This window comes from Scomber scombrus, chromosome 2 (assembly GCF_963691925.1).
Source record: "Scomber scombrus chromosome 2, fScoSco1.1, whole genome shotgun sequence".
In the NCBI taxonomy this organism is placed as follows: domain Eukaryota; kingdom Metazoa; phylum Chordata; class Actinopteri; order Scombriformes; family Scombridae; genus Scomber; species Scomber scombrus.
Genome location: NC_084971.1, coordinates 3706843 through 3732986, shown reverse-complemented (window position 1 = coordinate 3732986; position 26144 = coordinate 3706843). Strand labels below are relative to the sequence as shown.

At 39.1% G+C, this 26144-nt stretch overlaps 1 protein-coding gene across 1 annotated transcript in view; it reads right to left on the bottom strand.

Moving 5' to 3' along the window:
• Positions 1–26144, bottom strand: part of LOC133988371 (VPS10 domain-containing receptor SorCS1) — a 177171-nt gene that overhangs the window by 8884 nt on the left and 142143 nt on the right. Inside the window, 13 exon segments of the mRNA XM_062428007.1 lie at positions 2842–2976; positions 4530–4642; positions 6601–6724; positions 8903–9036; positions 9699–9885; positions 11706–11877; positions 13398–13511; positions 16671–16753; positions 16756–16806; positions 19264–19381; positions 21436–21543; positions 21894–21985; positions 24412–24488. Coding sequence (XP_062283991.1) covers positions 2842–2976; positions 4530–4642; positions 6601–6724; positions 8903–9036; positions 9699–9885; positions 11706–11877; positions 13398–13511; positions 16671–16753; positions 16756–16806; positions 19264–19381; positions 21436–21543; positions 21894–21985; positions 24412–24488 — 1508 coding nt within the window.

Genomic DNA, 26144 nt, shown 5'->3' with positions numbered 1-26144 from the left:
TCTAACCCCCCCTCCCCCCCATCGATTTTTAGTCTAAATTTCAGGACTTCAGTTGACCAAGATTTTCTTTGGTTGATTACAGCCCTACAGTAAACACTACCTAGGCGGCTGCACACAAAGAAGCCCCTATGACAATCTTATCTACCTGGGTGGGCCTTAATCTACTTTAGCGGGTCATCTAAGTACAACCTATGTATGGGAAACTTTGATCAATGCACTGAAAACATCAATAAATTAGTTATTCAGGCATTCTCTTCCACACCTACCCTCTCTTTGGTCTCAGTCAATAAGCTTGTAGATTATTTCAATTCTGAAATTGCAAACATTGTTGATGTCATTGCACCCAGTAAGGCGAAGGGAGGTCTCTGGTAAGAAAAGGTCTCCATGGAGAAATCATTCTCCTGCTGCTTTGATATTCTTCCAACAAGCTTTTTCAAAAATGTTTCTAATTGCATGGCCTCAGATCAAAAAATTGTCAACATGTCTCAGATTTCTTCCCACAGGCCCTGAAAACTGCTGTCATCCATCCACTCTAAAAAAAATCTACACACTTCACTAAAGAACAATTATAGGCCAATACCAAACCTTTTAAAGCAAAATCATTGAAAAAGCTTGGATTGGATTGATTGGATATGCCAGAATTTTCTTCAGTTAAATAAATATAAAACAGAAGTAATAGTTTTAGGAGCCAAGGAGGAACGATTAAAAGTCAGTGCCCAGCTTCAATCGATCATGTTAAAAACCACAAACCAAGCTTGGTGTAGTCATGGACTAATACAAGATTTTCAACAGTCACATTAATACAATTATAAGTCAGCCTACTATCAAGTAAATATTTGATCAAGAATTAAAGGATTTATGTCTCAGCAGGATTTGGAAAAACTTGCATTTATCTTCAGTAGACTCGTCTAGTGTAAAAATGTCTTTACAGGTCTCTCAGATCAGATGCAGCTGATTCAGAACAATGCTGCTCTAGTCCTCAGTAAGACCAAGAAAATGGATAACATCACTCCAGTTCTCAGATCTTTACGCTGGCTTCCTGTCTGTCAAGTAATTGACTTTAAAATACTGCTGTTGGTTTCTTACAGCACTGAATCATTTCTGATCTGCTGCTACATTATGAACCATCCAGACCTCTCAGGTCATCTGGGACAGGTCTGCTTTCTGTTTCAAGACTCAAAACTAAACATGTTCAGTTTTTAAGCACCACATATCTGCAGGTCCACTGTAACTCTCAGTTCCTTTAATCAAGGATGAACACTTTTCCGTTTTCCATTGCCTTTATTCAACCAAATTTGAGGTTTCTGATTAATATCATACACTGCATTTTGACTTTTACTCTACTATTCTATTTAAGCCTATTTGTTATTCTCTATTAATTCTTTTTATTTGTACTTAAATGTCTTTTTATATTGCCTTATGTTGCTTTTACATTTTGTCTTGATGCCTTTTATGTTTTATATAAAGCACTTTGAATTGTCTTGATGCTGAAATGTGCCATACGAATAAACCTAGCCTTACCTCACTTGATCTCTGCCTGCCAGACTGGCAATAACATTCTGCACTGGGAACATCTAACTTTGATATAAATCAAGCAGATTACTTTGACCTGAAGGTAAACTATAGAAAGCCAGACCCCAATTTTACTCCTTTTTCTAATCTATTTCCCCTTATAGATTCTTTCATTCAAGCAATTATAAACATCTATCCTGTTGCTTGGATCCTTTCATACAATCTGAAAATAAAATGTGCCTCTTTTAAAATAAAAAATAAAAAATCTGTTTTTCTCTATTTTATCTGCACTCATGAAACAAGCATGTATGGAGGTGTATAGAGAAGACACATTAACTAAACAAAATCCTCAATTTTCTTGCTGCTGATCCTATTCTTTCCTCTGCTGAGGCATAATTTATCTTATCTGCCTCACTTGCCAAATTAATTGTGATATGAGTAATTTCTGTAGTCCTTCTCCCCCCCTTTTATATTTCTTTACAGTTTAAATTTAGACTATGCTATGACTAATTACTTTTTCCCACTGTATACCAGGGTCAGTAAATCTATTATACATTCTAATAAGCAGAGCGCGCTCTACACTTTTAAGATGCCAGCCTTGAATGAAGATTTATTGCTGGCTTGCAGAGGAGAGGATTTTTTTCAGGCGATCAACCAGGTGTGAGCGGGGAGGGGAGGAAAATCAAATTGATTTCCTTCCCAGTTTCCCTCTCCACACACGCCTGTGGAATTCTTCCCACGGTGAGCAGGTCCAACATTATTATCAGTCATTATCTGTTACGTGAGGCTCAGAGCTAATTCGGTCCATCTTGATACACCAGTGATTTAGTGAACTGATCAACCATGACAATTTCTTTGTCTTCCTTTTCAGACTCTGTTGAGACTCTGCCCCCGCCCCCCTCCCACCTCGACACCCACAGGATGTGACTTGAAGGAGTTTAAAAGTCATTCCCCCTGATAATTTGTTAATACTTGTCAAGCTTATTGATGAGTCTATTGCAGAGATTCCTCAGGCGTGTTCTAGAATTAGACTGTAAAAACGTTGACATGCTCCAGTAGACCAATACTGACATCTGGTGGAGGAAGGTGGAAACTCATGTTTGGGGTTGTTTTTTTCAGGGAGCAATTACTTGACAGGTTGCTGCAGGAAATAACGGATCCTACATGACTTACACAACAGTGAAAAGGAAACAATGTCTCAAACTTGCATAGTGGAATTAGAGCGAGGATAACAAGGTGAAATCCGCCTACACACAAACACTGTATAGGGTTGGCGATAGGCAACATGGAGGCAGACAGAGCAGTAGATATTGCCTGCAGTGCTCTCACCTGATCTAAATGAGCTGAGCTTTTTTCTGGTTTCCCTTCAGTCAACAGTTTGTCAGGCAGGAGGAAAAACTCTGCTGTTGTTGGTAACCCTTGGAGGACGGTGACCAGAAGCTGATCCTCTCTGACGCCAGTAGCCTGGTGGGGAAAAAGAGAAAAAGACACGAGATAAGGTGTTATGTAAGTGTTATGCAAAGTTATGCTTAACTTGCAAAATGCCACTGCCAATGCATTTTTAAACTTGTGTTGCATAATCCGGTTGAATCAGACACTAGTTCTCTTTCTCCCTTCGGTTCGGTTCCTTTGGGCAGATCTGAACACAGCAATCGTCCAAATCAAAACCCCAGGACCCTTTAGAGGAAGTGTTCTTGGTCTGGTCACAAATGAATGATAATTTGTGGTGGGAACATGATCTGATTTTGATCGGAGCCAGATATAACACCTCTTGTAGCCATGTGCATGTTGAAGACTAGGAATCGGATCTGTGAAGTCAACAGCTACAACCTGCTGCCAATCGAGGTCTGACCTGGACTACCAAACTAAGAACGCTGCTTTGAGATTTGACATATGGGACGTTCTTCAGGAATTTCCTCCTGTGTTTCCTGCCCTATACACAACTGATCAATGAGCAGAGTGAATGTTCCCACATGGTTTTTAGTGATGATGCATTTTATTTGCTTGATTTGAGAGAAAAACACAAAGGTCCTAGACTAGTCCTAGACAAGTCTAGCCTTGGACTGTCTGGGAAATCGGCCGAAAGAATTTATCAGCTGATTCAGACCCCAGCAAAATAATGAGATACAAAGTGACTATGAGTAAGTGGTTGGGTTGGGGAGAGTTGTACTGTTATATATAGGTGAGGGTGTCTGTGCCAATCATATCATAATTTATTCAGACACTACAGTACATTTTCAAACAATACCCTGCCCTACACCGCCCAATATCTAACAAACACAGATGATTTACTGAATGTTTTTACTGATTCCTGCAAGAGTCTCTGGGTCTTCTTCCAGCTCTTGCGTGAATTTGCCACAGTGAATGTTGTGAATGTGAATGTTTAAAGTTATCATGTCATATTTTCATCTGAACATTTTTTTTGCGTGTGTGTATGTGTTCTGCCTTTCAGGCTGTGGTTGTCATGAAAAAATGATGTCAATAACAAATAACAAAACAGACATGTTCACTGAAGACTGAAGAGCCGGGTGTATTTTTGGCATCAATTTTGATTTTGTGAGATCAAAAAGTGTGAAAAGATGAAGCGTGGACCAGATTGCTTTTTTCCCTGGAATCAGAAAAGTACGAATGTTACAAACCAGGAGCTAATGATGTAAAATCTACACCTGACATGTTTTGTGCAGGTTTCTATCATGTCCTTACACTTGACGGCTTGCAAAGCACTCATCCCCAAAGCATCCCTTTAGGTCAGGTCACATACTGACATTTATTCTTCTGTACACTCCAACATCCACAGCCTCATTACAGTATGGCCCTGAACTCACTTGAACTATATTTTCCCCCCTCTTCTCCCTTCTGCCTTGTCATTTATCATCATAAAAGTCAGATTCATGTCTCAAAGCCTTGGGGAGGTCATGCTACGCTCATTGACCGTCAGAGTTCCAGTCAAGTACTGACAGTATTTACCAGAGTAAAAAGCGATGGTTTCCACGGTAAAGACCGGAAGACAGTTTTACCTGGATCAGAGAGTTTCTGATGACTCGGCTCACGTCCAGTCTCCATTCTGCAACATCGGGGTTGTGATCGTCCAGGTTTGATGAAAAAGCGAGCAGATGAGAACGAAAATATTCTGCAAGGACAAAATTGTTGTTTTATACTTTTCATCCGTCATTAAACGCAGAGTTCAGCCTTTGATTCAGATTTCGTGGACCAAATTCTACTTTGTCTGATAGCATCATCTTTGAAGGATAATTCAGGTTTATTTCAACTGGGGACTCTTATTTTTAGCAGTCACAAGTATCATATCTCACAAAAGTAATTGCTGAGATGTGAGAACACTGTGATACCGATACAATGTAGTTCATACATGAAACACGAGCAGTCAGACGATCCAAACCAACAGTTTAGTCGAAGTGATGCAAGAGCAGATAACAAAGTGCTCAGATTAATCAGGAAAAAAAAGACAAAATACACAAAATAAACTGATACCGATCCAATTCAATATCTGCCATATAGTGATAAATGGGGACATTATGTACCAGGGATTGCTGTGGCTTAACAGCTGAGTCAGTGGTCCACCGTGACTGAATTTAAGTATCTAATATAATCAAAGAAATTCACAGTGACATTGATTCATAAATTTCAATTACTTTAGAATTAATAAGGAGTATATAATTGTATATGGAGTGGTTAAAAAATAAAGTGTTACCCAAATCATTGTTGGATCAGTGCATTTCGAAGCAGTAGTAATACAAAACTAAGCAAATTATTTTTATTCTCAACAGGTAGGCATTGAGATGTTCTTTTAAAGATGCCTGCAGATATTGAGCCCAAAGGGAGTGAGTTCCAAAGTTTACGATCCACAATTTCAAAATGACAGTAGTCTGCTTGAGTTTCGAGCCCTGGAGCAAAAAACGGCCATTAAACCTTGATCAGAGGACCACAGAGGCCTGATGGTTGATGTAGAGCCGCAGGTGCTTCAACATGCTGAGCTGTAACTGTGGTAACAAGAATCTTGAATAATACTAATAGAAGAACAGCGGGTCAAAGTTTAGAGTCAGTCTTAGGCCTGTCACAATTATTATCAACTTATTATACAATAACGTAATTATCAACATCATCATGTCTATATATGGACTCATCATATGATACATGGACATGACCTTGATCATTTTATGACCTCAGTATTGTCACACTTCACATTAGCAGCTAAGAGGCTATTCATGTCACATTGGTTAAGCAAGTAGTGTCCTCCATTCCTCACTGTGTACGTCCTGAGTGGAGACTGCAGAAGAATTAAAGGTAAATAACTCTGTCCTCAACCATAATAGCAGTTTGTGTTTTTACAGAAGTGTAACACCCCATCTCACCCCCCACTCCCCTTGCATTATTATAATATTATATTATCATTATATCAGTGGTATTAAATTATCTTTAAATGACAATAATATAATTTATCACGATTATTTCTTAGACAATATATCGTCCAACAAAAGTTGTCATGACAGGCCTAGGCAAGATACTTTTTCTTGAGTTGTGATAGTGCAACATCACTTAGTAAATCACTACTTTGACACTAAGAACATGAGAAAAATCTAACACGCAAACATATATATATATCAGTGGTATAAAATGATTTTCAAATGACAATAATATTGATTATCGCGATAATTTCTGAGACAATATATCGTCTAACAAAATCATTGTTAAGTTATCGTGACAGGCCTAGTCATGCTGTAAACTGTGATGGACATTTTTACAATTTACCTTGATTCCTCTTTCAAATCGATTTGGTGGTTTGTTTATGACCTATTTGATTGTCTGACTGCTCACGTTTCTTGTCTTTTTGGAGAGACTTCATCATGAGGAGTTTAACATTATCATCACTGATCGGTATGATGGTAAAAACTATTAAAAATAAGAACTAGATTGTAATTATCCTTGAATAATGATTCATCACAATGATCATCAATGCAAACCATCTGTAACTTCTTTAGTAGATTGTGGTGACACATGTTGCTCTGTTGTCAGTGTGTTTACAGAGCAACAGAATCCCAGTGGAGAGAGAGAGTCACAGGGTCAGCTCACCATGGACAGCAATGTCTTTTCTATCCTGCAGAATAGTATTCCCTGCGGACACCTGCAGAGTGACTGTATTGATGCCTTCCCGGGAGAACGTGCATGCCACACTTCCCTCTAGGGTGATTACTGGCTGCTGGAGGGGAAGAGGTGGGGGGGTGGAGGGGGGTGGGAGAAAGAAAAGGAGAGGACGAGGGAAGAGGGAGGAGGGAGAAGGAGAGAGTCAGAGTCTGGCAGCTCCCGCGAGAGACCCTTATCAACAGCTGGTTAACATCTCACACTGCTGTTATTTACACTACAGAGGTGTCAGCCTGCTGGCGCACTCACAAACACAGGCACACAGACACACACACACACACACACACGCATGAACATACACAGAGAGATTTGCAGCAATCTGCGCTGTGCTGCATACAGTATCGAGGGTCCTTAGAGAGTTCCCCATGTGACACCAGCAGCTCCTTCCTGTCATTACTCACATCTCCATTTGTTCTTCAAATAGCTATGAGATGCTAATGCTGCCACGCTTTATTACCGACTGACATAACTGGCTGTCCTTGTGGAAAGGCCCCTGTTGGTGCTGAACAAACACATTTACACAACTACAATTATGAAGACAGAGAGTGAAAGTGGAGCATTTTTATATATACAGTGCATCTGCTGGTCCTGAGAGATGGAGGTTGTTGGGTTTTTTTCTTTTTTTACAGCCTCTTCTATCTAAAGCTCCACGAGCATTTTAGAGGTAGCTGTTTCTAATTCAATCGGCCTTTATCCCAGTAACACTTACTTACTTGCTTTGACATTTTTCAGATTGGCTCGCACGCTGCGGATGAGCTTGATATAAATTCAGCAAAGAGACACTTAGGGTCAAGGGACTGACCATTTATTCACCAGTCTATTTTTAGCTGTAAAGGTTACAAGGAGCTACATTTAGTAGACAGGATTCTTGGAGGACTCTTGGAGGGAAGAATCTGAGCAGCGTGAATTTCAAACCTTGTAGTCTGCTTGTAGCCAAACAGCTGATTAATGCACCGCTGACTGTGAAGCATAAATGTTGCAGCTTATGCCGAGCAGCTAATGCAAGCGTGACTCCGGGGCTCTTTGTGAGCTAAAACTACAGTATGCTGCTTTTTTTGTATCTTAGTGTGCTCCCAAATCCTCACTGCCTGTTAAAGCACAACCTCTGTTTTTCTATATTTACATTGGCTTTGGGGTTGTTTCAAAGGCAGCTTTATAATGTAGAAAGTAATAAGTGAATGGTGCTGTAGTTAGGCTTTTATAAGATATATAGGCTATTGATTATATTTTCCAAATAACGTGTCCAACATAATAACATGGGCATTGATTTTGATTTTTGATGAAGAAAAAAAAGGGGTAGGACTAGAAAATTTCATCCTGCACCCTTTTCCAACATTGAATGGTTATCATTTTGTTGTTTATCTTAAATATTGCTGTCATTCTTCGCTTGTTTCGCTGCCTATGTATTTCATTTTGTTATTCTTTAAAATGTTCTAAAAAAATAAGTAAATCACATAAAAAATAAAAATCGGTTTTCTTTTTTTATACTGTGTAGTTGAACAGCCTTCCGCCACACTTTACGTCTTTTAATACGAAAGGAGCTTACACAAGTCAGATTAGGATTTTATGGGACAGTCAAAAGATCTACAGTGTATGCATTGAAACTGATGGTTTTGGTTGTCATCGTCTTCCTGATGTGACATTAATTTTTATTTTTTATTGAAAATTGAGTCAGTGTGTTATTTGGCTTTTTGGCTTTTAGGATTGTGTTTTGTTTCGTTATGCTGAATGTTTTGTGCTTCTTTGTGTTGTCTTTGTTCTCTAACATCTTGGAACCATATTGGAAATAAGTGTTTTTTTTACTTTTACATGTTCTCTCTCGGATTCTTTTGTCACTGTGTCCGATAATCCACAAATAAAAATCAATCAATCGATCCAGTTTCAGACATATCTTATAATTTGGGCGCATTAACCTGAAAGTACTTGCATGGCTGCTTTAGATCTTAGAGGAGAGGAGTTCAGGGTAAGAATAAATGATGGATACACTTCAGTGGATATAAGTAATTACACTTTTTGGTGTATCTGATACATCAGCACGCTCCGCAACTTTTATCAATGCTCATTAATGAGGCCACCATTTTTGCAACCTCCGTACACAAAAAAATTAGGTCAGCAAAAGTAATGAATCTCACATCTTGGACCACGAGAGTCAGCAAACTAAGTAATTGCAAGTGGGCAAAGGTGTAACACAAGTAAAAATTCAGGCAGAAACGGGAAAGTCTTTGCACAGTACCTCTGTGTTATTTCCGATCCACCAGATGTAGGTGACTGTTCCCACTTGGCTGGGCCACAGAACAGCAGTCAGGTTCACTTCCTTATTCCTCACCGCCACAAAGGGAGCTGAGAGATGGATATACTCCAGCTGACCTACTCAGGCACACAGATATATCACGGGGTGAACTCGATGCACCACGATGAGCAAAAACAGAAACGGGGGGGGGGGAAAAACAAGAAGATACAACTTGTGTAGAGAGAGAAAAAGGAAGGGAGAGTAGGTTTATAGTTGGGGAAGGGAGGGTGAGTTTATTCAGAATTCTCTCGTGCGCTGGGACTGCTGACTGCCATCTGTGTGTTATTTTTCATCCGTGGCACCCCTGAGCCTGCAGTGGCTCTATTTGTACGGCTGGCACATAGGATTGACAGATTGGTGGGGGCAATGGTGCTCCCTGATCAATAAGTCAGCTCTGTTACATCTGTCACCCTTGAATACACCGGGGGTGGTCAGCGCTGTTACATATGAGGCAGGCGGTGGCTTCGGAGGGTCGAGCAGCTATGAAGCATAAGCTGACTTGAGAGGAAGTGTAATGGGATTTGTTCTATCTTGCTTGTTTGTTTGGTTATGGGTGGGGAGCATGTATGGAGATAAAGTACAGAAACGTGGCACGCTGGGTGTACAAGCTGACAACTGCGATTCCACTGAATGTGATAAAAAAAAAAGAAGCACAAAAATTGGAGAAAGTCTTATCAAAATAAACACATACACACATTCGGATACACAAAAAATCTCCCAAAAGTCTTCGATATCTCACATGTTACGTGCAGGTAAAGCACGGCGGTCTCCGAGCCGAGGTTGTTCTCCCCGGTGGCGGTCACCCGGTAGATTCCCACAGCTTTGTAGATATGTTTAATCCCCTCCTCGATGGAGCTCACGTTCGAATACATCAGAGCGTGGCCGTCGCCGAAGTCCAGCGTGATGCTCGTCTTCGCCCCGTCGCCCTGCAAGGTGCAAACACTTTCAACGAGTCTGCAGGTTTGGAACTTGATCAGCCACACAGTCGCACAGGTTTCAATAACTTGTTGTAGTGCTGCACTTTACAAGCACAGAGTATTTTTTTTTCTTCTAGGAAAAAGTAATGATTTCCTACAGCTCAACAGACTCAGAGTTGTTTGGTTGTCACTGTGCTTTAGATATGGCTTCACCAACTGCTGCGTATAGTAGAAAGAATAGTTACTCTCGTTGCTCTATTTTACTGCATCTCAAGCACAAACATCACAGGTGGCCTTCTGGCTATATTGTTGATTTACTATAAGCCAGAGTGCATTGTTAGAATTGGGTTGCACTTGCTATTTGTTAAGTTCATTACTACGTTTGCATGTAAAGACCTTCTTTGAGGATGTTGCAGGAGGCAATACGCAGGCTTGAGCTGACTGATTTGTGTAGACGCTGTCGGACTATGAATACACAACTAGGCTGTAAAGCTTTAGGAAAATGTTCTTGTGTGCAAAAGTGAGGGCAGAAAATATACCCTCTGAGTTTAAAGAAAGAGTGTATAATTGTCAGACCTGTCATGATAACTACTTTTAATGGACGATATATTGTCTCAGAAATAATCGTGATAAACAATATTATTGTCATTTGAAGATCATTTTATACCACTGATATAATGATAATATAATAGCATAATAATGCAAGGGGGGCAGGGGGTGGGATTGGAGAGTGGGTGCAGACTTCCATTATGGTTGGGGACAGAGTTATTTACCTTTAATTCTTCTACAGTCTCCACTCAGGACGTACACAGTGAGGAATGGAGGACACTACTTGCTTGGGCATGAAAAGCCTCTTAGCTGCTAATGTGAAGTGTGGCAATATGGAGGTAAAAAAAATGATCAAATGTCATGTCCATGTATCATATAAGTCAACATAACATAACATAACACTAATCTTAGCTACTTTAGTGACATGTAAACTGATTTCCAGGTCTGATCAAAAGCAATACATTATAAACAGGAAGTCACTGTGCCATCACAAACTGTAACATAACTTTAAAAATACTGTAGTTTAGTTTAAGGAGACCTAGCCATGTAACTAGCTAAACGACTCACTTAACTTAACCAGTTCGGTCCTGTAAATGTAGTTTTTACTGTGTTTTTGTACATGGAGAAATACTTTTGTTTCATGGGTATTCATTAAGTTTTGAATGAGAGGGAAATGTCAGGTTATGCTAACCTAGCAGCTAATCGAACATTTTGTCTGATGTTATTAGCATGACGTTTTGTAATGTGTGTATTTTGTGAAATACGATTTAAAATCTTTCCAGTTTACCTCATTATCAAACTGCATTTTATCTATCAGTTCACATGACCGTATTCTTTATTACCTGTTCCTTACTACAAAGCTAATTAGTTCATTAATTAGCAAGCTAACGCTATCTCCAAGATCCCCTCAGCTCTAGAAGGATTTCTATCCAATTTGTTTTATTTATCTTAATATTTCATTATTTATTTGATCTATTTTTTTTGTACTTTTAAATACCAAACTTGACTTGTCTAATTTTACTTTGTTTGAAAAGTTTGATCAGTTACACTCACTAAAGCCACTTGAAGTACTTTTGGGTTTAAAGAGCAGTCAAAGCTATGAAAGCTGTTAGTGGGAATTTTACACTCGTTAACTATGTCCTAAATCATCATATCACATCACCATTTTTTGACAAATAAATAGTAAGTTGTGTGTTTTTCTTTTAGCATAAAGCTGGTGTTCTCCTGGTGTTTCAAAGCATCCATTCTGCAAAATCTGTAAATACTGAAACAAAGTGTACCTCTTCCAGGAAAACTAGGAAGGTGACATTGGTGCCTAATGTGGCCGTTAAGGTGCCCTCACTGGTGACCAGGTGGAGACCTTTAGGTGCTTGGATGGGACACTGCTGCCTCCTGGCTGTATACTCCACACTGACCCCAGCTGTACAGTTATTACAGACCACCTTCCTGTATCTGAAGGAGGAAAAAACACAAAAAACAGCTTATGTAGATATGATTGAGAATTAAAATACAAGCACTTTGTCACCATGAAGTGGATCAAATACAATATTTATTAAAGGGCCAATAAAGACGCCTTTGTTTCTGAAAAGAGGGGACTGCAGATAAAATATTTGAATGGAATTTGTCAAAGCTGCGAGCACTTTCTACATTGTACTCGAGTGGCAGAAAGAATTGGATTGAAGATGGATATCTCAAAAGCTGGACAAATAAAACTAGAATAATCTATATGGCTGGAACCTACAAGAGGAAAATATGAACGTGGATGTGTGACAATGCCTGTTAAAATTAATTCTGTGTTGTTTTTAAATAGAAAATGTGGAACTGTGCCACCACAACTACACTTCAGTTATATATGGGTGCAGCCTGTAGAGATTCTCCATACAGGTTAGAACAAACACTTAACAATGGAACGGTTTGCTCAGGTTTGTGTGAAGTGTCTGAAATGTGTAGAGAGGGAGTAAGCAGGACTATAAACAGGATGCCCTTTGACAAGAAATGTAAAATGTGGACAGAATGCCAATGTTTCTGAAACAGAGAGCGCCCACTGATTAAAGGACAAGTTCACCATTTTTCAAGTCGGCCTTAAAACAACAGTCAGGTGCAAAAATGAGCATTTAAAATGCTGTAATTCCTCCTGTTCATACTGACCATTAGAAGATCCCATCATAATGCACCTCCTCCTGCTGTCTTTTTAGTGTCAAAGTCTCTCTTTTTGTTACTATACTTCCACCACAGCTCAACAGGGAAACACTAAGAGGGAATTTGATGCTAAAAAGACTGCAAATGTGTCAGATATCACAAGATATGACTAACTCAGACTGATGAAGACTCATATAAGCTTCACATCAACTTTTAAATACATTTTTTGCACAAAGTGGCTGTGTGGACACACTGGAAGCACATTTGAAAGGGAACTTATAATAGTCAGTATAATTATACCATACCATACTGCTCATATGGACACCCGACTGCTGTTTTAAGACACACTTGAAAAATCGTGAACTTGTCCTTTTTAAGGTAAATTTGTTCTGAACACAGTGAAAAAGTGTATTTCCATAAACTTGCATGTCTATGCTTAATAATTACATGCTTAATAAAACACCGTTAACAGCAGCGGATAGAAGTTTTCCTTCCATCAAAATGGAGTTCATACCTTTTTTCCAATTCTTGACATGACTTAAAAATACTCTTTCTCTGACAGATCTAATTATTAGCTTACACTCACTACTTCATGACTGTTTTTTTAAAGCACACATTTGATTATTCAGCCCACATTTTCCCCTCAGCCTGTCCTCATTGTCCCCGAGAAACTAATTAACGTACCCTGAGCTACTCAACTCAAATGCACCGTACATTTTTATCCAAAGCCTGCAAATCACTATTGAGACTGTGCCATAGCCTGTGTGCGTGTGTGTGCCTGATTCTTGTCTGCTCTCCTCCCTCTGTATGTGTGTGTGTGTGTGTGTGCTCACCCTGTGCTGTTAAGGAACGTCATCCCTGTGGTGCAACTCCTGGACATGACTGATGGATGGAACCAAAAGGCGGGGGTGCACTTGCCGTCGGTCCGTCTCTCGTAGCCGTAATCGCTGTAATGATCCGAGCAGACACAAACACACAAACACACAAACACACAAACTGTTATCCAATCGGGAGCTGCGGAGGAAACACTGACAGACGTGATGGATGCAAATATTCTTGCAAATGCGAAATTCAATTCTGAAATGAGATATCAGACAAATCAAACAAAAGATAATAGAAAAAAAAACGTTATTATATATTGAAATTAAGATAAAGTCTTATGGAAAACATGTAATCTTCATGCCATTACAGTTTGGACTTCCCAGTAATTACAGCACCTCTTCTCTGCTTTTTAAAACACAGTCTGTGAGTTGTTTGTCCTATAAATTAAAAAGGCAGAGCAGCAGCGCTACGTCCCCAAAATGATAGGGACAAATTGCCCCAATTAGTGCGACATGCACACAGATGCAAAAGTGTTTGTGATTGTTAATGAAAGCTATTAGGCTCAGTGATTTATGGCTTTTGTGGTGCTTATTCCGAGAGTTGCTTCACTCAAGAGACCTGCAGATTTGGAACCAAAGCAAAAAAAAAAAAAAAAAAAAAAAAAAAAAAAAAAAAAGCTGCATTTAATTACTGCTGATAATTCAAAGACATGTTTCTGTAACTACAACTCACTAGCAGCAGTTGTGAATTAAGATTTTTTTTTACTTCCAGCGGTGAATGAACGGAGGCACACATTCAGGTGAAATGAAAACAAGGACATTTAAAGGCAATTCTGTCAAATGTTGCAGTGTGCAAATATAATCCCATACTAAAAAAAAAGCTTTTTCACAACTGCCATAAACACACTGCTAACACACACTGGTAATGTTCAATTCACTCTTTACTATATGTGCAATAATAATGCTGCTGAACACAATCTGTGCTACTGAGCCTGGCATCATTGCCATATTGTAAATATTTGTATGTGATTCTACTGTTTAGCTCTATTTATTTATACAGTATCTTTATAACTATTTATTTGTATCGGATTTGAAATGCACCTCTGGAGTTGTCACAAAAGTCATTATGTTGTGCTTTTACAATGACAATAAACTGCTTGAACATGAATTTGAACTGTATAGATCCACTGAACACGTTATCACATATATATGGGTCAGTGACAAATAAGGGTCGGCAAGATGAGTAATTCAAAAATATATTTAAAAATTAGTTTTAAAAGCAGGATCATGTTTGTTAAAATGTATATTTAGTATTTTTGTTGGTTTTATATCATTTGAAATGACATTTGCACCATTTTTTTTTAACCAAAAGTAAGACTGAATGCTCCTGAAAATGTCAAATGGTGTAACCACAAAAGAATGATACATATTACATATTTTATCCACCTACAGTGTATTTAGGTGGACTTATACTAATAATTAAAAATGATTCCTGACATCATTGACATGATTCCCCAGATTAACTGTAATATTTAGAACAATTGTAACTATTTATTTTTAATTATTTAGTAAAAGATTTAATGGTTACACCATATATTCTATCAAAATGGATTAAAAGCAGAAATTGTATGCTGGATCCACATGTGTGTGTGTATCTGTATAATGTTGATATAATGGCTCAGAATTGCCTAAACAGCTCACAGCAGGAGACATATTGAGGTGTATGATTATATACGCCTCATATAGAATTTGAATGTGTATATGATATGGATAATACCTGACCAGTTTATAATGGTTAACACAATGAATAAGAACAAATATCAAACACATTTAACATTACATTTGTTAGATTCTGACTGAGAAGCCTTATTTATTTATTTTGTGTGTGGGTTATTGTTGTCTCGTTCCAAACTCTTTAGTCAAGCCTCATTGGTCAAACCTAAAAAGTGTCACAATTAATTACTTTCACAGACGTCAGCACGCAGACTAAATATTCTTTTTAATTATGTTGTTGATGCATGCTATTGTCCCACAATGCAATACTGATCTTTTTTTTTCCTAGTGAGGAAAATTACTATTAATTCACAACTGAAAATGTGAATGACATTTGATTAAAAACTACAGAGTCCAGATGTTTTAGGACATCATTTAGGCTTTTTTTCTGAACACTCATAATATTTATTTGTGTGTGTTTTTTTATATATATTTACAGCACATATTCATTAAAAATCATTCATTAAAAAAACATTTAGCATTCTCTTTGTTTGGAGTTTTAATGGCATCAGCATTACAAACTAGCAGTTTGAGTGACGTCCATCAGCACACACATTGCATAATTTAAAGTGTATTGATTTCCTGTTACTAACTGCACCAGTATACAATGAAGATTAGTACATCACTTATACTGCATAGCATTAGTATGTATGATGTGATTGGGGCACAGTGTCAGTCCTCAAGTTTAATGAAGCTATAAGTGAAACTCCCCCTGTGCTCAATATAGAAAGTGAAAATAAATGAATTTAATGAAATGAAATGATAGAGCATTCTGATAGATTTGAATGTGAGAACTATTTTTTACAATTACTGCTTTATCAAATTCATGTTGATTATATTTGAGGACACGGGAGGATGTTTGCTCAGGAATTAACTCCTTAGCAACCAGTTTTGGAAATTAAACCCACACCTTTATGATGATTTGCTTGCATGTATAGCTCATTTAAAGGAGTACTCCAGCATTGTATTGCCCTACCAGAGGGGCCTCATAAGAGACAGGTAATAAACAACATGTTTGCAATTGTAGTCAAGCTGCATAAACACTGAATCCTGCACTTCTCATAATGCAACTCTAGTGTATTTTATCATTAGACCATCCTTTGCCTCTTAAACACCAAAATCTTTCAAACTTTATACATCCAGTTTGTGTTATAAATGTGTAGTCTTCAAGCTTAAACCCTTATAGGGAGTGAGAGAGAGAGAGAGAGAGAGAGAGAGAGAGAGAGAGAGAGAGAGAGAGATACAGAGAGTGAGAAATAGGGGGGGGGGGGTAGAGATAGAGAGGGAGAGATAGACAGAGAGATAGATATATAAAGATAGAGAGATAGCAAAATAAAGATAAAGAGAGAGAGAGACAGACAGACAGATAGACAGATAGATAGATAGATAGATAGATAGATAGATAGATAGATAGATAGATAGATAGATAGATAGATAGATAGATAGATAGATAGATAGATAGATAGATAGATAGATAGAGAGATGGTTAAAAAAGCCAATAAGTGATCTCACCATTCAAAGTCAGCCTCTGTGCAGTCGCATGGACCTGACGTCATGGACACAGAGTACGTCTTCCCCATCACACACCTGGACATATGGGCTTCAGCTTCCGGTAGATTCTTTTCACTCCCATGAGGCACGGCTCACCCTGCGGGCCCCCCCCCCCAATTAAAAAAAAAAAAAAAAAAACAGAAGTCATACAGAGAGTTAAAGGGGGGAAAAAAGAGCTGCTTCTGTCACGCTTGAAGCCATAAATAATTTACACGATGCAACCAACCATGTGTTCATCACGCTGTGTGTGTGTGTGTGTGTGTGTGTGTGTGTGTGTGTGTGTGTGTGAAAGGCAAGTGCTGTGCTAAACTCAACCACTGTTCCTCCTGTTCCTGAGTGTCACACCGGAGAGAATGTGTGTTACTTGAATCCTTTTTTTAGACATTTTTCTTGTTCTTGTTGTTGTTGTTACTGCTTGCGATACCAACGAATAAGAAGGGGGCTTTCGATCTCAAAGCTGCCAGCACCCCGATCCATTTTTAGGCTTCTATCTAAGTGCCGTGTGACTATAAAAATCGGAAAAAGAGGGGAGGAAAAGAAGATAACACCGGCTCGTTTCACTGCATCCTCCATCATACACTACTGCTGCTTCTATTACCCGAACATTCCTTCTTTTGTCATTAGGTGTCACTAGTGAGACGTTTTAAAAAAATCATCCACAAATAGAGTCCCAACTCCTGAAAATGTCCCTAACTTTTCCCACAAACAAGCATTCTCTCTGGGTTATATGAAGCCAGACTAGGTGCTACCCTCTACATTTAGGCAGGTTTAGCTGTGTGTAATTGGCTCGGACCCTTGTCGACTTCCATGCTATACGTTTTTGATCATTAACTTGGCTCTGAGCATATGGGGGGGTATCTAAACCAATTACAGAACTGGGCCGTGAATAAAGGAGCACTCTGGAGTCTCTGGCTCATCTTCAGGCCTGACCAGGTTGAAGAAGGGGGGGGGGGGGCGTTTTGGGGCAGGTCTAATGTATGCATGTGGAAAGGGGGGGGGGGGGTTGTTCACTCAGAGCATCAGCAGGAATTGGCGGAGAATGTGCACGAGTGCTTTGGGAACTGAGAGACGTCCAGGTTTTTTCACGAGGTCTCTGGCTTGAAGCAGTAGAGACGGTCAGCCGGTGATCACACATTACCTGACTGCCGTTTGATCGAGAGGCTCAAACACACGGCCGGAGCTTCAGAGGAGATGAGCTCCACACACACACCCCCCCCCCCCCCAAGAAGAAACTGGCCTCTTATTTTGAAATAATAGCTCATTCAGTTGTAGTTTATCCTAATCCTCTTCAGGGCTTCAGAATGAAGGTTTAGTTATTTGGATTTTTTTTGTGTGTGTGTGTGTGTGTGTGTGTGTGTGTGTGTGTGTGTGTGTGTGTGTGTGTGTGTGTGTGTGTGTGTGTGTGTGTGTGTGTTCTGTCAATCCTGGCTACGATCCTGGTCAGCAATGGGGCAAAATATATTTATTTAATAGATTTTTTAAATTATTAATGAATTAATTAACATCACATTTTATATGAGAATAATTATCTATTATGACTATTTAAGGCAATTATTTATTTTAGGACACTTATTGATGTTAAGACATTATTTATCGTTTTAAGACAATTAGGATGCTGCTATATGGAATGCTTCTCAACTAAGTTTCATTGTATTGTTTATCAAAGCAATGACAATAAAGTATCTATTCTACTCTATACTTTTTCATCTATACTTTCCATCTATAGTTCATTTTGTCTTAATTTATCTTTATCTTTATCTTTATCTCAGGCTCATCACAAACAAATAACTGATGTGACACATAGGTTTTGTTTCATATATCATACTTATACTTTATGTAGCGGTTCTGACACTACATTACTTCTATATTTTAACATGCACGTCGAGTTAACTTTTGTACTGACACTAACACTACAGTTTATCTTGATTTAAGCTGTCTTAAATTTTCATTTTGTGAGTAAGCAGTGCTGCATCTCTCCAGCCCTGAAAAAAAGGTGCCAACAAATGCCCACCACATCACAGGAAGGATATGTATGTTATATATATGTTTGATTCTTTAGAATATACTAGATGTTTGCTTCATATTAAAATAAGTTAACCTTTGAAAAATTGTCCTGTTTGTTATTTATAGCTCAGTTGGTAGTGTGTCTGTTTCGCCTTTTATTTCCAAATGGTCTGATCAGCCATTAGATATGAATATATGATATATGTCCTGTTTGTTTTCTGTTAACATAACATGAGCTGAGTTCTGTTAATTAATGTGTTTTATGGATCCAGAATTTGAGTTACACATCTTTTTAAAAAATATATTTTTTCTTTTTTTTTTTCTAAATAAAACTCTTATTTTGAAAAACAACCTGTGACTTCTCTTGCCTGCCAGCCCCAATGCTACACACTCATGTTAATAACATATCTAGCTTCCACAATCAAACATGTCAACACTTAAAATGTTAAACCATCTTTTCTCATCTCTGCTCTTTAGACCATCTTCAGGTGGAGATTTTTTTCCAACGATTGCCAAAAAAGCATTTTTTCAACGAGGCGTGGGGTCGTACCTGGTTGTGTAGGTGCCACGTCTGATAATCTGCCTCCGTGCACCTCCTGTTGAAGATGGACCTGTAGTCTATTTTCACCAGCTGCCACTCTGAGCGATGACTGACGTGACCGAATATTCTGAAAAGTAATACGTGCTGCTGCTCATCATGTATATATATATATACACACACACACACACACACACACACACAACATGCTGCACACAATGATAAAGCCTAAATGGTGTTAGAGGAAAAGTCTGGTGGCATTTGACATTGTTCTTACTGTCAAAAAAAAAAAAATCTCATGCAGAGACAAAAATCAGTAATGGACTGATCCTGTAACAACAATCTGTGTGTGTGTGTGTGTGTGTGTGTGAGTGAATCCAAAATACTGAAATATCATCTCCTGTGCCACAGAACTCCATTATTATCCAAAAACTATTAAAACACAGCAGTGATATGTTTTACACCGGGGAAATGCTCCTTCATTACCACTGGCACCACACTTTTTTGGACTTAATCACACACACATATACACACACACACCTTCCTCCTGCCATAAATATTCACCAGAGCATGAAATGTGCATTAATCTGGGGTCGAACATAGCCCCCGAACAAAAGCACTATTCCCTCCTGTGTGACTAATGTCCCCCCCCCCCCAAAAAAAAAGAGATATGTGCTATACATTTGTGGCCCATTTTTAAGGATTTACATTTTCAGTAGGGATGAATGGGCCTGAAGCTAACTGCCACAGACATGATAAAGTATTAAGACAGGAGCTAACACGTTGTTGTGGTTTTTTGGATTAGTGAGAAAAAGGAAATAAAGAATAACACCAAGCTTTATAGATTAGACTCGGAATATAATACTCGATAATACCTATTTACATATTTAGATTGAAAGTTGATGGGGGTGTATTTTCAATACGTTTGAGCTGATATGTGATTATTGGAAAGCTGTAACTTTCTCCTCTGAAAGTTAACAATAATAAATACGCATATATATTCTCAATGGTCAAAAATGATCCAAAAAAAACAGCATCCAAGGTTATGAGACTAACCAGATAAATATTTCATCTCCGGCTAAATTGAAGGGGTGTGTTTTCTCTACGCTGACCCCCCCACCCCCCACCCATCCATACCACAACATATTTATCACAATCAATCTGTCAATTAGCTCTCGAGGCGCCCGACCATAACAGGCACTTGCTGTAAAAATGAGTACAAATTGATAAGAAAAAAAGTGCATGATGGTCTTATGAAAACTAATGGCGTGCCCGCCAGCTTAGGGGAGGGGGGGGGCTCGAGAACTTATTCCCAGCATTGTCTTTTCACTGCCGCCCTCCCCTCCCACTCCCCAAAAACAACTCTCTTGTCTTCTGGTTGAAACTATTGCTGTGCATTTTTCCTACTCCCTCTCTCTCTCTCTCTCTCTCTCTCTCTCTCTCTCTCTCTCTCTCTCTCTCTCTCTCTCTCTCTCTCTGTCTCTCTCCAGCTGTGCCCTATCGCTCTCCTGTAGAGCTGACTACACAGCCCACTGTCAGTCTGTCATTGGTGGCAGGTGTCATGAAACATTGATGTAAGGGGGGGGCCCCCTTTGGTAACATATCTAAAAAAAAGTCCTGAATTCTCGGCTGCAGTAAAGGTGGATAATGCTGTGTCATACCATACACACACACACACTCTCTGGGCTATTCTATTAATACATGTGAAAGAACAACAAAAAACAATGTTCACATTTCTAGTTTCCTGCTTCCCATCCCACTTTTTTTCCCCTATTTTTTTTAAAACCAAAGTTTCTTCGTCTGTTCTCTCAGGGTTTTTTTTTTGATCATTTTCCTTCATGTTCTTCAAATGGACAGTCACGCTGTCGCTGGCTGCCAAAGCATTGATCTCCTGTGATCATAATCTGCAGACAGCCAGTTTTGATGTTGGGTAAGACCTTGAGAGAGAAATCTTTCTTTTTTTTTATTCATGAAAAGGAAAACAGGCAGTCAGGAATGCTGAATCTCAGCTCGGGCTTTAGATATATAGATGCAGACGGCACATGCTTTGGGTTAAGGCGGAGGAGGTAGAGGAGGTAGAACACTCACACAGTATGCACACACTCACACGGGCTATTTGTTGTTCCTTTGATACATATACACAAGTTGATTGATAGTCTTTTTTTCTTTTTTTTTGTCACTCACGTCATGATGAGAGTCTCTTCCCCAGGCTCTCCCAGCACTCCGTCCACAAACAGAGGCGTGCCGGTGAAGCTGTACTTGCTCCACTGCCGTCCTTCGTCAAAGCTCAACCTGGGAACAGAGACAGCGAGTCTCACAAGGGACCCGCGCTAATTTCCTGACTGTGTGCATAAGCTAATGACCCTGAGAGTCGTCTAACAGCTTCATTTCACATTCCGAGCAGGGCTGAGGCGCTCTGCCGGGCTCATTACGACTTCAAACACGGGAAAGGTGAAACTGAATGACAATTGTCAAAGCGCAGTTTTCCACGGCCGGTGAGTTTTCTTACTAGAGTAATACCAGGCTCCCCCTTGTTCCAAGACAAACTCATTTGCCTTTGTTTGACTAACTTAAGACTTGGAGCTTCCTCCAGGGGAATTAGTCAAGCTGTGACAAATAGCGCCCGTGTCATAATGACTCACCACAGGTGTCGGATGGGAAGCGGAGTGTGTCTTATTGCGACTAAGGCCCCTCCTTGGTCGAGATACAGCACTGCATACTCCTCATCGAAGATCTGCAGAGAGAGAAAGAAAGAGAGAGAGCACTCACTCTGCAGTGGGTTTTTTCTTTAGTTTTTTTTAACATGTGTGCATGTCCAACACACATCTGCACACACTCACACTATATCATTCAAGACTGCAAGGTAATAACACACACACACACACACGCGCGCGCACACACACACACAGTATACATCACAGTTAAACCTTGCCACATCAGCTTCTGAATAATTATATTTCATTGCCGTGTTTAATTAGAAACAAGCCCCATAAATTTAAAACGCCAGGATCAAGTGAGGTAAGGGCCACCCACCTGCACTGAACGCAGCCACTGAATTAAATTACTATTCAGATTTCATTTCATTATCAACCTTAAAAAGAAAACAGAGAGAGAGAGAGAGAGAGAGAGAGAGAGAGAGAGAGAGAGAGAGAGAGAGAGAGAGAGAGAGAGAGAGAGAGAGAGAGAGAGAGAGAGATGGCTGGCTCTATATGGTGAGTGGTTGTTTTAGTTTGTTTACAGTTCAATCGGGCATGTTATTTGAAAAATGAATTATCATGTGCACTTCTGTAATATCAATAACACTTATCATGGTGATGTGTATGTGTAAATATATTCTGTTTATATGAGTCACATGATAGTACTGGTATTTTTCTTTTTCAAAATAATTTGTGATATCATTTTTATTCTGAAAGGCAACACACATCTGTGGTGTATGACATGTGTCATATGACATGATACTAAGTGATGTCACCTTTGTGTGTTGGCCCTAAATCAGGCATGTTCAAACTATTCCATAAAGAGTCGTCGTGTCTGAAGGTTTTTGTTCCAACCAATCAAGAGCACATGATTTGACCAATCAAGTGTCTAAAGACTGAGATCAGTCGATTAAATGAGTCCAGCCTGGTGTGCTCCTGCTTGGTAAGAAAGAAAACCTGCAGACACATGAACGTTTATGGAATAGTTTGGACATCTCTGACCTAAACAGTCACACAGGCAATTAACCAGCTGGGGCTGTTTACCCCTGCCTCTGATTTAAATTCTATATTCCTCCTCTGTTGTGACTCAAAGCAAAGGGTAAATTATCGCAGTGTCTTCTAACAATCTAGTCTTTATCATTATCACTGTCAGTGTTGGGGAGTAACTAGTTACATAACTACTGTAACTGTAATCTGAAAAAAATGTGTTACTTATGAAAATGTTGATGATTACAAAGGAGGTTACATCTCAAGTCACACCTTTAAGATTTTGCTCAGGATGTTTTGTTTTTAATTCTTTGAAAAAAATGTTTTTTATATTATGTAAATAAATCATGACGTGGGTTTATTTGGAGCACACATGGGCTTAAATGGTGTCACAGTACCAATTAAGCTCCATGCCAGACTTTTGATAATGATATCTTTATTTTATATTCCAAAATCTACATGAACTAATGAATACAAAAATGAGAGATAAATGTTGCTTTATAAGAAATGATCTCCCTTATATCTCATGTCAGTATCCATGAAAAACAGCTTAACTTAGATTTTGGTGCTTAATGGGAACACTTACCCTAACAGCTGAAAACATTGGTTAGAACATGAGAAAAGTCATCAAAAAGTCATCAAATGTAATAAGTTACATTCCTTGGATTAAGTCATTGAAATTGTTACAATACTCACAGCTAACACTACCTGGACTCCCTCCTTTCTAGAATGCAATACTGAGTGTGTGTTTGGGAGCTGCCAGTGACTAAGCAGGTGTTGAAATAGCATGAACTGAAAAGTTAATTAATGTGAATTAGCGCTAACATTAGCATGCTAGGCTAACTAGCACCTAATTGCGAGTGGAGTTTCCATTTTCCGAGTGGAATACAAAATTAGCTGCGCATTCGATGTTGCCAGATGTATCTTTAGACCAAACATTTCATTGTTCATCTTGCTCGTATTCAGCTGCAGAACAAGGAGAATATGAAGCGTCACAGGCCAAACCTAGTCATGGAGATAACTCATTTCTGATTGTTTTGCTGATGGGGGAGGCAGCACTTTACAAAATGTTGAATATTATTAAGTGTCAGACAGATTACATCAACAGCTGATATAGCTACAACTGTGTGTGCTTGTTGATAAAGGGAAGGAAAAGTCTTGTATCAAAGTTGGTAGCAAGCCATGCTCCAGTCAGGAGCACAGCACACAGAAGTTGAGAGAGCGTGTCTCCTAGCAACGCCAGCTCTCAAATATTTGTCAACTGCTGTAATTAGAAAAAGCCCACCCAGAGGCTGGTAGCTTATACGCTGTTTACACAAATATGTCCAAAAATGATTTTTATCCTCCTTCAAAAAGCGGTCAAATATGCACAAAGGCTGCAACATCATTATAGTTTACTCACACAAAAAAGAGGAAGATAATCCAAATATCGGTTTGACTTTAGCAGACAGGATCAAAAATAAAAGAGTACCCTCACCTGTCTCCATGTGTTTCCCGCATCCGAGGTGATATACACACTGACGTTGCTGGTGGTCAGCTCAGAGCCGATGGAGCCTGCAGGTGAGACAGCGTTTCACAGACAGATAAAGAGACAAACTACATCAAGTGCTTGAGGTGGGGGAAAGTGTATAATGCAAACACGGGCAATTGATTCTTTTTTTTTAAGATCAAATAAATCCCACATTTTATAAAGAGGCTTTAGAGCAGCAGCGGCGCTACAGCAGCCTGCAGCTGCAGTCTGAGGCTGTAATTACAGTGCTCCCGAAGATCTAATGTGCAGTGCGACATTCGCCCATACTCCCAAATTAACCAATAAATTCAGATTACTGCATTCATCTTTCAGCAGTTCTGACCGTATTAAGAAGTGCTTTCCCTAATGCTGTGCAGACTGCTGTAATTGCTTTAATTTAGCTGTAACTGGTGCCAGGTGGTTAAACACAGGGCTAGAAAAGTACTAAGTGTTTCAGAAATCACAGTTGTCCCCTAGTCTGAGCACTCTTTGAGAGAAAATGTGCTTTACACTTTGAATACTGAAAGCAACTAAACGCCAGCTGAAATTCTCTGTCGTGCAGTCCTCCAGTGATTGATGTTCTTGCCTTGCTACAGTTATGTTAAATCGACTATTGGGTTAGGGTAAGCTCTGGTATCTCTAACCCTAGGGTTAGCCCTAACCCTTTCAACCAATACAAACCAGTTCAAATGTTTAAAGTTACCATTCAAAGTCCCACTAACACAGTTTTAGCTTTTACTGTTTTAGTAACCCTAACCCTAACCCTAACCCTCACACTGAAACCAGGGACAGTGACTTCAGTCCCTCTTAGTCTCCAACATAACTGATGACCAACACAGCGGTTTTGAGCTAAACTTGTTTGAATTGCTAGCTAAAGGAGACATCAGCAGGACCAATGAACAGTGACAGAACAATGGCTTTGAATGAGTGGTTGGGAGAAAGTAAATTTGCCTCAAAACACTGTAACACGGATTAACGTTGGAAACCACTAGTGACTACTCTACTACTCCTGAATGTACCGAAGAACTACCACCCAATCATAGCCTCTGTAAAAGATTGTATCAATAGATGGACATTACTCCTTTTATCCCCAAGTTGGATGCATTAATATTATCAAGATGAATATCAATCCCTATCATTGAACCCCCCCATCCTCATCTTTACCCAAAATGAAGAAGATTATTACACATTTTTCTCTGGAACAACAAAAGACCACAATTACATTCCAATCTTTAATACCTTTCCTATGAGAAAGGAGGGCTCCATCAACCCAGTTTACCTTGGTACTACTGGGCAGCCCAAATGAGAGTTACAATGTGTTGGTTTTTGGACAAAACATATATACCATAGGTGAAAATAGACCACTACGACTCTATTTGTTCTCTGAATCACCAAAATAGATTTAAAAAAAGAAAATGCCTAATCTTTTTCTCAAAAATGCAGTTCAACTCTGGTTCAAAGTACAAAGTCATTTAGAAACAAACCAACAGATATCCTCTTTTCCACCTTTATGGGGTAACAGGAGATTTACGCCAGGAACACATGATCCTGGGTTCAAATTACGAGCTGACAAAGACCTCAACAAGATCAGTGATCTATACAATAATGACACACTTCTGACCTTTTGAGACTCGTAAGAACAAACACAATATCCCTTTGGCACATTTCTTTAAGTATCTGCAGCTTAGGAGTTCTATATC